General features: G+C 42.8%; 1 protein-coding gene across 1 annotated transcript in view; it reads right to left on the bottom strand.

Annotated features, from left to right (window-relative positions):
* SI (sucrase-isomaltase) overlaps positions 1 to 15,701 on the bottom strand; it is a 350,476-nt gene that overhangs the window by 148,104 nt on the left and 186,671 nt on the right. The window contains 1 exon segment of the mRNA XM_029616444.1: positions 1,975 to 2,024. Within this exon segment, the coding sequence (XP_029472304.1) occupies positions 1,975 to 2,024 (50 nt within the window).

The raw sequence follows: 15,701 nt of genomic DNA, 5'->3' as shown, positions 1-15,701 counted from the left end.
CCCATAGATGTTCCGTCATCTGTTGTGAAGTACAGTTTTTATTGTTGTGTCCGTCGGTCTCAGATGGCTTTGACCTTTGTGCCTCACCCTTCTCTCTGCTCTCCCCGCTAGCCTTGGGAAGATGGCCACTGCCGCGTCTGCAAGCTGCTGTCTCCGGCGACCCTGGAACGGCTATGGCAAAACCTCACACCGTGTTTCTCCTAAGGGTCTCCAAGGGTGCGTGCACCCACGTCTTTATCCACTTCATGGCGGGAACCTCGGGGGCGTCCCCCTCGAGTGACATCACGCCCTCTGGGTATTTAGCCTGCCTTTGTTTGCTAGCTCATCGAGTTAACAAGGATCGTGAATGGATGGAAAGCCTCCGGTCTGAGCTACTCTGCCGCTTCCTTGCTGCTGCTGGACGCTCTCTCTGCCCTTCAGGGTATTTCTCTAACCTGGGTACCCGCTCCTCGGGGGCCCTTTGCTTTCTTGTGGGTGCCAATCTGGGAACAGGTACTCACTCCTTGAGGGCCTGCTCTCCCTAACTTGGTGCCTGTATTCAACTACTTCTGCCTGCTGGGATTTCCACCTCTACAGCTTCCATCTAGTGAGTAATCTAACATTGTCAGTCTGTCTCATCTACAGCTCTGCTGCTCTGGGGACCTGCAACCAGATCTCCCTATACCATCTATGTGAGATGGGTCCCCTCTGCCGAGGGTCCCTGGACTGCTACCTCTGGATCACCTCACTACTGCCACCTCTGGTGGTACATCACAGCTGTATAATAAAAGACAATCTCTGTGTTTGCATGTCTCGAGTCTAGCCTAGTACTGTGGTCCCTCACGGGGCTCCTTCCCGTGGGTGTGGTCATCTCCACAGTGCCAAAGAATCCACTCAAATACCTCAAAACCATCACATTGATTAATATGGTTTAGTATTATGATTGATTTGTATTCCTTTATTTTGTTTTATGAGGAATGATATTTGCATTATTGCACTGCATATGAGTCTGGCAGCGAGGTCTGGGAGGGGAGAGGAGGCTCGGGAGAGCAAATCTGTTGGGGACTGAGAGGGGAGACAAAGCAAGACGGCTGGGGGCTGAGAGAGTAGGACTGCTATTGCTTCTGTTTCTCTGAGATGGGAAGTTGGAAGAATTTGATTTTGTGTCATTTTTGTGAAATGTGTATCTAAACAATACTATTTTTATAGTACAGTACTCATGTAATTTTACTCTTGCTAATTAATTTGCATAAGTGATATACTGTGTTATTGGCGAGGTGAGGAGTCTAGGTGAACCGGGGGGTGTTCAGGTTGAAGAAGCAGGAGGGTCTCAATGTCCTGGAGATGGACCGGGCAAGCTCGAGGAGAATCCAACAATGGGCTAAGTAGATAAGTGGCACCTAAAGCTAGCCTGTTTTATCTCTAGAAATAATTAATATTGCTGTTGGGTAAATAAACCTCCCTATAAGTAAGTTAGCTTGATAAAATATCAAAAAGCACTGCTTGACCCATTTTTGTGTTTCCTCCACCAGTTCACCCGGTCCATCTCCAGGACATCTAAACCCTCCTTCTTCTTCAACCTGAACACCCCTCAGTTCACCCAGACCCCTCACCTTGCCAGTAATACAGTATATCACTTATGCAAGATATCTAGCAGAGTAAATTGGCAAACCTTTCAGGGGGATTTTTAAAGGACTTATGGATGTAAAGGTAACATACTATTGTAGCAATTTTCAAAAGCCATGTACCCTTTTATGTGAAGTTAATGCAGGTACATCCTATGAACAATTTAATGGCATATATTGTAACAATTTTCAAAAGCCCATTTATATACGTAAGGTACATTTACATGTGGAAACTCAGTTTTAAGAGTGTAAATGTTTTTGAAAATTATGCTATTTATGCATATACATGCAAATTTTTTCATGCACAACCTTTTGAAATCTTTCTATTATTTTATAAATCGATAAAAACAACATATCATACTGTACTTACTGAGTCAACAGAAAACATGTAGAAAATAAAATTTCCAGAAGATATTGAAGCTAAAAGACAGGGAACATACATTAGCATGTTAAAACACAAAAACTGAATTAATTTACTAACACATGCAAAGCAGCAATTCAAGCAAAACATCTTTTATAAATAGCATTGCTGAGTGCTTTGTGCAACAATTCTTATAAGCAACATTTAATTACAAATAAAATCATTCTCAAGTTCCAGTATAGAAATCACAAGAACAATATAAGAACATAAGATTTGCCATGCTAGGTCAGAATCAGGTCCATTGAGCCTACTATCCTGACTGTGGCCAGTTAAGGTCATAAGTACCCACTGCATCCCAAAAAGTAGCTCTATTTCTTGTTCCTCACTCCCATGAAATAAGCAATGACTTTGCTAAATCTACTTTGCTAATACTTGTTTATGGCTTTTCCTCTAGGAACCTGTGTGAATCTCTTAAACCCTACTGTGCTAGTTTCCTTGACCACATTTGCTGGCAACAGATTCTGCATCCTGACAATGCTTAAAAAATGCTTTCTAGAATTTGTTTTAAATCTGCTAGCTGTTAGTTTCATGAAGTGTCCCCTTGTTTTAACATTATTTGAATAGGTCCCTATTTACCCATTTTGCATTTCTCATAAATGTATAAACTTCTATCACATTCCTCTCTGTTGTCTCTTTTCCAGGATGAGGAGCTTTAACTTGTTTAACCTTTCTTCATAAGGGATTAGGGATGTGCATTTGTTGTAAGCAAATGGGCAAAACACAATGAAAAAGAGGCAAATCTTATTTGTTTAAGTGGTTTAAAACTTCTGGATAGGCCTAGGGGATTAGCGCCTATTCAACGCGTGTCCTATGCGGAGTGAGTCTAATAGCGCTAATCACATGCAAATGCATGTGATTGAGCCTATTAGCATTCACTCCAGATGCAAAAAAAAAAAATTGTGCACCTAGGATGCACATTTAGCGCTCAGCAATTAACACCTGCCAGGAGCAGGCGCTAATTGCTGAGCGCTCCTTAAACCAGTACAGAAAAGCAGAAAAAACTGCTTTTCTGTACTGCCTCCTACTTAATATCGTTGCGATATTAAATAGGAAGAAAAACAAAATTAAATAAAGTTAAAAATAGAAAAAAAAAACATTGGCAGTCAGGTGCAGGAAACAGACAAGCATCCGTTTCCTGAACCCCCCCTGGCTGTGCAGCGTTTAGGAAAACCGACTGCCGATAAACTCGGCGTTGGTTTTCCTATCCGGTGGACCGCCGACGCCGATCGGGTTCTCGTAAGCAAGAAGGCACTAGGGACGCGCAAGTCCATAAATAATTATTGCATGGTGCCCGCTTTCTACGCAAATTTATTGCATCGGCCCCTTAGAGAGCAGCATCATTATCTAGAAATGCATGTATAAGTGATGTATAATTTAAACACTGGCTGCCAATCCAATCTGCCATTGGATTGGCAGCCAGTGTGATGATAACAAAATAGGGGCAGTCTAGTCCTGCAGCCTTGCATCTGTCAGGATCCGAGCAGCAGAGTTCTGAACGATCTGTATTGTGTGATAAGTGTTCGCTGGGAGACAAACTAAAAGGGAATTAAAATAATCTAATCCAGACTCCTGGTCTTATGAGGTCCTTCTGCAATTCCTCAATGTGCTGATATATTAACAACTTTGAATAATTTTTGTGTCCTTTACAAATCTGATCACCTAATTCATTGCTCCCTGTTCCATAACACTAAAATATGTTAAACAGCACAGGACCTAGCACAGATCCCTGGGACACCAGTCTTCATCTTTCACCATATGGAAAACTAATCATGTAGTCCTAGGACTAGGGCAGTAGATTTAAAACAAATTTATGCACGTTTTTTTTTTAAGTCAAAGCACAATTAAGCTATAGAACTTGTTGCCAGAAAATGTGGTTAAGGCTAGTAGTACAACTGAGTAAAAAAAAGTTTGGACAAATGTTTGGAGGACAAGTCCATAAATAATTATTAGCCAAATAGACTTTTATGTCTCCACCTTTACATTCTTGGAGAAAGCAGTAAGAAACAGTAGATTATCATATTGAGATTTGCAGGGTACTTCCAGGTAAGCCAAACTGGCCACTATGGGAGACAGAATGCTGGGCATAATGTGCTATTGATCTGACCTAGCATGACACTTCATATATTCTTATGTTAAGTGGTACTGTACTACTTAATACCAGTAATTCATTTTTGCTAGCATATACATGAACTCTTTCCCATACCTTAATTCTAACTTGAATATTACACATCATTCTTCAGAAGAAGCATAGGGGGGAATTTTCAGAAGCAGATGTGTATAAAATGCAGATGTATGCATGTAAATTGACTTTTTGAATATTACCCCAGGGATTGCATGCATAAAAGTACACGTAGAAATGAATTTGCACATACTTTTATTGCATAGAGGTGTTCCCAGGGATGGAGTTGTGGTGGGGAAATCATTTGCACACACACGTTTGATTTTCAAAAGTATGAGTGTAAATGTTTATGTGGATATTTACACCTGCTTTCCATCAGATGTAAATCTGCATACCTGTGCCATGCTAAAGATTGTGCAGTCCTGCTAATTTTCAAAGTGGGCTTACACAGGAGGATTACTTTCAAAGCTACTCGCATGCACCTATTCATGTGTGTTTAAGGATGCATACAAAGTTGCTACTGTATTTTATAACCTGCACGTAAATTAGGTGTACAGGTTATAAAATACGAGCACGTATACGCACACGAATGATCGCGCATGTAAAAACAACCAGCCTCACAAGTTTGGACTTATCCAGATAAATGTCAATTAGTAACACTTCTTATTTTGTAAACCAGATCAGGCAAATCGGTATTATAAGATTTTAAAATGAAATAAAAAGAAAGAAAGATTTTTTCGCATAAGTTCAAATTTGTGGGTCTAAGTCCAAGTAAATTGTAATTTTGCTTGATAAGTGTATGCTGTTAGGGATGTGCCATCGTTTTTCCCGAATTAGGCAATTTGAATGAAATTGCCTAATTTGGAATGGTTCGGGAGAACCGAAAAATGATTGAATTTTTTCCAAACTTTCTGTGAAATTTATTTTCGGTTGAGCAAGCACTAACATTGCAGAGTTAGCGCGCACTAACGGGAGTAAGCACACACTAACTCCCATTAGTGCGCACTAACCCGAAAATCAGGGCCCCCGAAAAAAAAAAAACCTGAATCACAGGAAAAATGAAATTTCTGTGGGGGGTCCCGAAACGAAGCCCGACATGATATAACAACCCGAAGCACATCTCTATATGCTATTGACATATCCGAGTACTTGTATTTCAAATTTTTAAAGGATACACAAGTAGATTGTAATCATGTTAATTAGATGATTTTACCCCCTGTAAGTCGGCTTTTGCATAAGTCAGGGGATTTTATAACATGCACGTGGCAATGAAATAACCAATTTTAGCAAGTAGTCTACCAGTTCACCCAGTCCATTTGCAGCTCCTCATGAAAACACTCCTGGCTCTTCAGCTTGAAGTCCTCCCATTTCACTCAGACCTCCCCACCCTGTCATTTTTTCAATTTTAAGATGTTTATGAAATCTTACACCTGTTACTGAGCAAGTAAAAGGCTTGGCAGGCTGTAAAATAGAAACTTACACGCTTAAGTGTTGGCCTGTCCCAGGAGTGTCCCTGGCCTGTCTTTTTTTTTACATGTGCAAATTTGCTCACAGACCCTAATTTACTCGTGTATGTTGTGAGTTTTTAAATAGCATGTAAATATACTACATTCTGTGCACTAAAGCTATTTTTACACCTGTAACATTTGAAAATTCACTTTGTACATGTGGACTTAAGTCTTATATGGGCCATTGTAAAATTGGGCTCATAAACAATTATTACAAACTATAGGAGAATAAACTGGCAAAGGCCTTGGGTACTTTAACATTCTGATTATGCACCAGCTCTCAGAAAATTGTCTACAGGGAAAAAGGTATCCATAGACATTTGCCCCTGCTTATTCTGCAGTCACTTTTTGCCTTCTCAACAATGCACGTAGTTTTGAATCAGAGCACAGTCAAGCTGTGGAATCTGTTGCCAGAGGATGTGGTCAAGGCAACAAAAGAGGACTGGATAAGATCCTGAAGGAAAAGAGGACTGGATAAGTTCCTGAAGGAAAAGTCCATAAACAGTTAATAGCCAGGTAGACCGGGCAAAGCCAGCACTTATCCACAGGAGAGAAAGACAGGAAATAGTAGAGATGTGAATCGGAACCATGCCATTTTTAAAGATGGCGCCGACCGTCCATTACTCCAACCATGTGACAGGGGCTGGCCAATGGCACGGATACCCTGTCACATGGTAAGGGCAAAGGGCCATCAGCGCCATTTTGATTAGTGGCAGCCGACGGCTCGAGAGCGGGAGATCGCTCCCGGGACCACCACTGGACCACCAGGTAACTTAAAACATTTTTTTGGGGGGGGGAGGTCGAGAGGGTGGGGGAAGCTAAGGGAGATGTTTAAAAGGGTCGAGGTGGGTTTAGGGATTATTTTTGTGTGCCGTTTTCCCCGCCCTCCCCCAAAATGATAAGAGAACCCCCACGAACAATTTTGTGGGGTTTTCCTATCGGTTTCGGGGAGCCCCCGATTTCTGACGACTTTGAATATATCGTACGACATTTTCAATCGTCAGAAATATGAATGACATCCCTAAGAAATAGATCATCTATTTGGGAACTGTCAGCTACTTGTGATCCAGACAGGTCTCTGTCAGAGACAAGAGGCTGGGCTCGATGGACCTTGGTCTGACACAGCATGACACTTCTTATATTCTTAATCACATTGCTGCATTCCCCATCCTATCTCTTTCCTCAGGGAACACCTCCCCTCAATGCAGTCAAAAGTATACGTGGAACAATACATTTACTTTTAGTTATACAGGGACTGGTTAATACATTACATTACATTTACCACTATTAATAAAAGGATTAGGTATCTCCAAAAATCTCCTAGATTAAATGTGCAGACTTTATAATGAAATCCCCTCTTGTTATCTTTTAAGTCCTCTGCTTTTCTTTTTACAGCCCACTTAATGTAATATACATCTTCATAAATGACTGCTGTATCATTATATATTTTTAAGCTCTCTTCCCCAGATTCTTAAAGTTATGGTTATTAAAAAGTTCAATGTTTAAATTTAAAGCCAAGAGATATGCTGAGTAACAATTATATGAATTGTTGCTTCTTCACTTGTTTGCTCCATTTCTAAGGCGATCTCTGCAAATCTTAACACTTTGCAGATAAGCCAGTCAGGTTGCCTTCTTGTTTTTAATAGTATAATCCACATACACAGTGATTCTTCTAAGTAGGGATGTGAATCATTTTTCTGACGATTGAAAATATCAGAAGATATTTTCAAACTCGTCAGAATTCGGGGGGCCCCAAACCCGATAGGAAAACCCCACAACATTTTTCGTGGGGTTCTCTTATCATTTGGGGGGGAGGGGGGGCGGGAAGAAAGGGCACTTAAAAATAAACCCCAATGGCCAATGGTACGGATACCCTGTCACATGCTAAGGGCAAAGGGCCATCGGCGCCATTTTGATTAGTGGCAGCCAAAGGCCTGAGTGCGGGAGATCACTCCCGGGACCCCCGTTGGGCCACCAGGTACTTTAAAAAAAAATTTTCGGGGGGGGGGGGGGGGGGGGGGGTCGGGGATGCGAAAGGATTAAATTTAAACGGGGTGTTGTTTTTTTTTGGCATGACACAGCCGATTAAAACGGGTAAGAATCGCGGGAATGAAGATTTCCCATTGTTTTTACCCAAAATCAGTACCGTAAACGAGTCCAGTACCGATTCACATCCCTACTTCTTAGTCCCTAAGTCCCTAAGATTAATTGCATTTCTCTAGAATTTTCCATCTACTTCTATACATACAAATTCTCTATATATAAAACTGCCACCATAATAGTAGATCCACTAAGTGTATCACTTCTGAGTAAATGTGTGTGTGTGTGTGTGTGTATATACACACACTCATACACTTCTATTATAAAACATACTCCATAGGTTATCTCCATTAAGGATGTGCATTCATTTAAGCAATTAGAGAAAACATGATGAATGGGTCTACTTTCATTTCATTTGTGACCTCAGAAATAAATGGAGGGGGAATTTTTTCTGTTTCACATTCTATAGCCCATTGAAATCTATGGCTGTGTACTCCTGAGCAAAAACAAACTGGTAACTATAGCAACCAACCTTTGTCAGAATTAAGGCATGACAAGCTGGCAATGAAAGTGCATACAGGACAAATCACAATGCAGCATCTTTTTAAGTAGCCTATAGCTGTTATATGGTTCAAATGACACTGGCCTACCTTCACTATAGTTATGAGCTTATGCAAGAAGCTTTGTATTTCTTCTGTAGCACTTGATAGAGAAGGATACGTTTATAACAGGCTTCTTAACATTTAAAAAAAAGCTAGAAACTTTGGGATTTGGCACTGGTAAAGGGCTGCTTCTGATGATCTGTGTTGTAGTGGTTTCACTGTGCCAGAAGGACAGAGGCAGTGGTTGTGTTTCTATTTATTTTTCTTTTCATTGGGGGAGGGTTAGGATAGGAGACAGTATGGAGATTGTAGCAGTACTATGTTTTAGTCTTTTCCTGACTGGACACCAGTGAGGTGAAAGCACACTGACAGATTGAAGAGAAGAAATATTTTACCAGGCTGCCAGTCTTTTTGATTCTATGAGTGTTTAGCAGGGTTTTTTTGTTTTTGTTTTTGTGTGTGTGTGGATTGAAAAAGGAGTCATTTAGCACTGAGTTCACACAACACACACATATACTATATATGTATGTATGTTTGTGTATGTGACAGACATTTCTCCACACAGTGAGTGGGGGTACAGTTACAGTATCAAATTATTTTATAATATCTACACTCCCAATAGGCAGTGAACTTCGACAAATTCAATCATCAGGAAAAGGGAGAGGAGGAATGGCAGGCTTGGTAACTTTGGCAGGGGCAGAGAAATTGGAAGAGAGTCAGCCCAACCTAGTAGCAGGAAATAGTAAAGGCAGCCCTTCTGCTGAATTGAAGAGAGATCTTTTTAGGTGCAGAATGGCAGGAGAGAGAAGCAGGGCAATTACATTTTGCCACCACTGACTGCTCTTCTCCCTTTTATTTTGGAACAGGGACAAAATGTGGGAGAGAAATCCAGGGCAGGAATATGGACGGGGCAGAAGGACTGCAACAGCCAAAACCAGCAGCATGCTTCTTTAAATTAATTACTGCTTCTGAGGTTATGGAGGCAGTATTTTCCCCGGCCACCAGTAGAATCGTTGAAGGAGATCCTGTGTTCTCTTACGTTCAGGATGTCCAGCAAATTGGGAGTCATGTCCCCATTTCAGTACCCTGTTGCGGAGTCTGCTGGGAATCACGGTTTTTCCCATCGGGACAGAGAAGGTAGCTGCAAGGATGATACGGGCTGGGTCGATGATATTCTGCAGGGCCTCCTCTCCATCCTCACAGATGAAAGAACGGGATAGTGCATCCGCCTTGATATTCTTGCTTGCAGGTCGATACCAGAGTTCAAAATCAAAGCGAGAAAAAAATAATGCCCAGCGAGCTTGCCGTGGGTTAAGACGTTGGGCTTGTTGTAGGTAAATCAGATTCTTATGATCTATAAAGATAGTGATTCTGTGCTGGGCCCCCTCCAGCCATTGTCGCCATTCTTCCAATGTGAGTTTAATGGCCAATAATTCTTTGTCGCCAATAGCATAGTTGCACTCAGCAGAAGAGAATTTTCTTGAAAAATACGAACAGGGATGAGACGTATCTTTGGCATCACTCTGACTTAATACCGCTCCTACTCCTTCGGTGGATGCATTGACTTCAACTGTAAATGAGCGATTTGGGTCAGGATGGCGAAGACAGGGCTGTTGTAAAAAGGAGTCCTTAAGAGCCTGAAATGCTTCCTCTGCGGCAGTGGGCCAATTAGTGATATTAGCTCCTTTACGTGTGAGTGCGGTGAGTGGTGCAGATAATTTGGAAAAGTCCTTAATGAAATGTTGGTAGTAATTGGCAAAACCAAGAAATCTCTGCAAGGCCTTTAGCCCCTTCGGTTGAGCCCATTCTTGTATGCTTTTTATTTTTGTTGGGTCCATTTGGAAACCTTGTTTAGAAATAATGTAACCCAGGAATAGCAAAGACTCTGTTTCAAAAATACATTTCTCCAGTTTAGCATACAACCGATGGTCCCTGAGTCTTTGTAATACTTGTAGCATGTGTTGACGATGAGTTAGTAAGTCCTTGTAAAAAATCAAAATGTCATCAAGATATACCACAACGCAAGTATATAACAGGTCTCTAAAGATTTCATTAATAAAATTTTGAAAAACTGCAGTAGCATTAGTTAAACCAAACGGCATTACCAAGTACTCATAATGTCCATCTCTGGTGTTGAACGCAGTCTTCCATTCATCCCCTTCTTGAATTCGTACCAAATTGTACGCACCACGGAGATCCAGTTTAGAAAAAATTTGACCTCCTTGCAGACGGTCACATAATTCCGCAATGAGAGGCAAGGGATACCGATCCTTGATAGTAATAGCATTGAGCCCTCTATAGTTGATGCAAGGGCGTAAAGTCCCGTCTTTTTTTTCCACAAAGAAAAATCCAGGCCCCACAGGCTGCAGATTGTCCTGAATATATTCGGTCATCGCTCGAGTTTCGGCAGCAGACAAGGGGTAAACTCGCCCATGCGGAGGTGTGGAACCAGGCACCAACTTGATTGCGCAGTCGAACGCCCGATGAGGAGGCAAGGCATCGGCCGCTTTCTTAGAGAATACATCTGCAAATTGTTTATAGGGAGTGGGTAGTTCCCCCAGAATCGAGGCACAGATATAATTGGAAGCGGAACTGGAGTCCTTCAAACAAGTCCCAGAACATTCAGGACTCCACTGTGTCAGCCGTAAGGAAGCCCAATCAAATTGGGGGTTGTGGCGTTGCAATCAAGGTATGCCCAATACCACAGGATGAATGGCTCTCTCAAGGACATAGAAAGTGATTTGTTCAGAATGGTCCGGTGCAATAAAACAGTCCAGAGGTTCCGTCTGATGCATAATCCTGCCGGGTAAAGGTTCCCCGTGAATGGAGGAAATGACTAGAGGTGTTTGACAAAGTCGGACTGGGATGTGGAGTTTATCCACAAGGTTTTGCAGAATAAAATCTCCTCCGGCTCCAGAATCCACTAGTGCCAAGGTGGTAAATTTCCGTCCATTCATACGAAGAGTTACTGGTAGAGTGAGTGGGGGTTTTGGAGAAGAAAGGCCCAGGGAAACGCCCCGCAAAGTCCCTAGGCTTTGAAGATTCCCGGTCGAATAGGGCAGTTTGCTAAACAATGTCCGGAACCACCACAGTATAAGCAAAGCCCAGATCTGCGCTGTCTCAAGCGTTCCTCCGGAGTCAACGGACCCCTTCCGAGCTGCATAGGTTCGTCCCTGGTAGGGGTTTCTCGAGGAGTCTTAGTGGCGGGCAGAGGGGCCTGGGAAAACGGCCTGGGAAAACGTAGACCGTCTTCTCCAGTTACCACCCTCTCGTGCTCTCTCTTGTAGCCTACGGTCGATCCTCGTGGCCAATTTTGGCCAGCTTGGGGGGGCCTCCTGACCTCCCCAAGGTTTGCCAATAATCCCTGGGGGTCCAGCGGGGGTCCAGGAGCGATCTCCTGCACTCGTGCCGTCGGATGCCAGGAATCAAAATGGCGCCGATAGCCTTTGCCCATACTATGTTACAGGGGCTACTGGCGCCATTGGTCAGCCCCTGTCACATGGTATGAGCACAAGATGGCGCCGATGGCCATGTGACAGGGGCTGACCAATGGCGCCGGTAGCCCCTGTGACATAGTAGTTAAGAGGCTATTCGGCACCATTTTGAGCACGGCTTGCAGTGGCACACCGGGCTCGGAGGGACAAATGGAACCCGGGACCCCGCTGGACCCCCAGGGATGTTAGTAAGTCTTGGGGAGGGATCGGGATGGTGGGGGGGGGGGTTTGTATGTAATGTATTAAAATGAATTTAAATGCTTGGGGTGGGGTTTTTTTTAGCTTCGTTTTCCCGCTTCGTTTTTTGGGCCGGTTTCGGTTTTTCCCGTTTCGTTTTTTTTCGGTTTTCAAAATAACTAAACGATAAAACCCGAATTTTACCACGAAGTATCCGAGTCAAAAAACGACCCGGTAGAAAAAAATGAAGCACATCTCTAATATATATACCACTTTAGAGGTCTTGCTACTGCCCTACCTACTGCCATACCCCAAGTATACTACCATAAATGTCTTGCTACTGACCTGTCTACCTGCCATGCCCCAGATATACAACCTTAGGGATCTTGCTACCACTCTGACATTTGTGCCATACCCCACATATATCACTTTTGGAGTCATGCAGTTGATATGCCTATCTGCCATGCTTATGATGTAACAGCATAGGAGTTTCCATGCCTATGTTGTTTTCTGTTAGGATCTCAGCCTAGTTCTCCCACCATATTTCTTTGTTGGTTATGCTGAAGTGATTTCTCCCCAGAAAATACATTTTAAAAAAGAAACAAAAATACAAGTTTCTCATCCCACCCCACCTCTTTTCTGGTTCTAAGTTTTGTTCTATCAATGTACAATCCTAGCCTACTTCTCCCACTCTGCTTCCTTGTGGTTATACTGGGATGTTCTATACCCAGAAAAACATTTCTGGGTATAGAAAAAAGAGAAAAAAGAGAAAAAAATTACAAGACATTTCTCTTCCCACCCCTCCTTTTTTCTGTTTTCCATATTGCTGGCAAGGCCTGTCTAAGCCTTTGTGCTGCTTGCAATTGACTATGCTTTGGGGTTATGACATCTTTCTGCTGCTTGCAATAGATCGTACTCTAAGTCTTGTGGGTTTAGATATATATTTGTGCTGTTTATGATGGACAGCAATCCAAGCCTTTGGGGTTTAGCCAAATTTATGCTGTTTGCAATGGACCACATTGCATGCCTTTGGTATTTAGATATCTATTTTCATGGTTTGCGATTCCGAATATTGTAGGCCATGGGGTTATTGACTAGAGATGTGAATCGGACCCAGAATCGGTTCGGATTCCGGTTCAGATTCACATGTGGGGTTTTTTTCATCGGGCCCGATCGCGGATTTGTTTATTGGCTGCTCACGAGCCGTTAAACAAAAAACCCACCCCGACCCTTTAAAACTAATACCTTAGCTTCCCCCACCCTCCTGACCCCCCAAAAAAACATTTTACAGGTACCTGGTGGTCCAGTGGGGTTCCCTGGAGTGATCTCCCGCTCCCGGGCCGTCGGCTGCCACTAATCAAAATGGCACCGATGGCCTTTTGCCCTTACCATGTGACAGGATATCCGTGCCATTGGCCGGACCCTGTCACATGGTAGGAGCACTGGATGGCCCGCGCCATCTTGTGCTCCTACCGTGTGACAGGGGCTGACCAATGGCACCGGTAGCCCCTGTCACATGGTAAGGGCAAAGGGCCATCGGCACCATTTTGATTAGTGGCAGCCGACGGCCCGGGAGCGGGAGATTGCTCCAGGGACCTCCACTGGACCAGCAGATACCTGTAAAAAGTTGTTTGGGGGTCGGGAGGGTGGGGGAAGCTAAGGGATTAGTTTTAAGGGGTCGGGGTGGGTTTAGGGGTTATTTTTGTGTGCCATTTTTCCCACTCTCCCCCAAAACGATAAGAGAACCCCCATGATCAATATCATGCGGTTTTCCTATCATTTTGGGGGAGCCCCTGATTTCTGACAATTTTGAAAATATCATCCAATATTTTCAATCACCAGAAGCCCGATTCACATCCCTAGTATTGACACCTTTGTGCTGTTAGCAATTCTCCTCACTATGTCTTGAGGGTTAGCACTCCTCAGCATGTATTAGCTCTACAATCACCACAGTTACCGAGTAACAGCTGAAACCAAAGCTGATTTAAAGAGCCATTCACAATTTTACTGTATCAAACATGTATACATAACACATACATCGTTCAATCCTTACAGTTTAACCAACGCTACTGTCAAAACTAACATGCTACTGACAGGATCAATCACAATTCTCCTACTGCAATGGGCATCCCCCATACCAGCTGTCTTTGAGATTCCCTTCCTCAACCATAATGGTTTTGTCCTGGCCATCTATTGCTTTGTATGCTTTCTGCACCTTGCCTTATATTTTTGAGACCTTTCTTCTTCCCACATCAGTCCCTCAGGTACACCTTGGGTTTTTCTGGGTAACTTTTCATACTGCATTACTCTGCTCCTACCTTTTCAGTTTTAAATTAATTCCAGCACCACTGCTGCAGCTGCTGCTTCAAGCCACTTCATATCTTAGGTGCTTCCTCTTCTGCTAGCTGGCTTCTTAGAGTTTAAAAAATCCCCTTCCCCTATGATATTTGCCAACTCTTGGGCTTTCCATGGCCATTTATTGCTCTTCACACTTGTTGCACCATTCCTCGGGCCCTTCATGCTGTTCCTGATTCCTCTCTTCCTCTCCTGGTGCCTTTGGATTTTGATGCCATTCTTCCTCCTCACAGCTCAGCCCTCAAGATATACCTTGGGTTTTTTGGCTACTCTTCTTTCTGAATTGCTTGCTCCTTACATTTTAGTTTTTAAATAGTCTTTAGCCACTAACCAATATCCTGTGATTCAAGGAATCTAGGACTTGATTCTTCTTCTGAATCAATTATTGCAAATACAGTTTCTTTTACCTCAGAAACAGTAATCATAGAAGAGTGCCACTGTTGACATCACTGCTCCAAGCCAGTCTTAGTACCTTAGGGTACCTCCTCTGCTGCTCCAGCTGGCTTCCTTGTGCTTTCCAAATCCCCTTACCATACAATATTTGCCAACTCATGGCCTTACCCTGGCCCTCTGATTCTTTACATAGGCCTTACTCATCAAGTTATTTTTAACAGTTTCATGCTCTCTTGGACATTTTCTTCAAACTTCATTCCTTTAAGGTTCTTGCAGTTATTTGTCTCACCTAGTATTTAGCCTTTAATGGATTATATCTCAGTAAAAGTCAACAGCTACAGAAATGCAGCACCCAGAACTAGGACTGCACTCTTCTATGATGACTATTTCTGAGGTAAAATAAACTGTATTTACAATAAATGATTCAGAAGAAGAATTATGTCCTAGATTCCTTGAATCACAGAATATTAAACACAGAATATTAATCTTTATCCAGTAGCTTCTTAGCATCCAGTGAACAACAACTCCAAGCCCTTACACTCAACTCCTCCACTTAATGATGCCATACAGAAATGACATCAGGCTTCCCCTGGGACTTCCTCTGGCTTCTCCCTGGCTAGGGCTTTTTACCAGTTAGGTTGGTGTCCTTTGATTCCCATCTGCTGTCCTAGGGTGTTCTTGCCATTCTGGGTGGCTGCTTTACATTTTTTCATGATGCTTTGGATTATTCATGCCACTCTTTCACTTACTTTGACCTTCTATCACTGCCTTGGATTATTGTTGCCTCTTTTGGTGCTTTTTTCTTCCTTTGTGGTGCCTTGGGCTCTTCATGCTACACTTGTTTCTACTTTGCCCCTCTTGTACAGCCTTGGGAGGGTTCATGTCACCATTGTTTGTGCCCTTTGCTCCACTTTTGCAATCTTGGTGAAAGGAGCATTTTGACAAAAAGAATTGCCAGCTGAGAAAGGTATTGAGAGTCATATATCAT

The sequence above is a fragment of the Rhinatrema bivittatum genome, chromosome 9 (assembly GCF_901001135.1).
Source record: "Rhinatrema bivittatum chromosome 9, aRhiBiv1.1, whole genome shotgun sequence".
NCBI classification, from domain to species: Eukaryota; Metazoa; Chordata; class Amphibia; order Gymnophiona; family Rhinatrematidae; genus Rhinatrema; species Rhinatrema bivittatum.
Note: the sequence above shows the minus strand (reverse complement) of the source record. Positions and strands in the feature narration are given on the sequence as shown.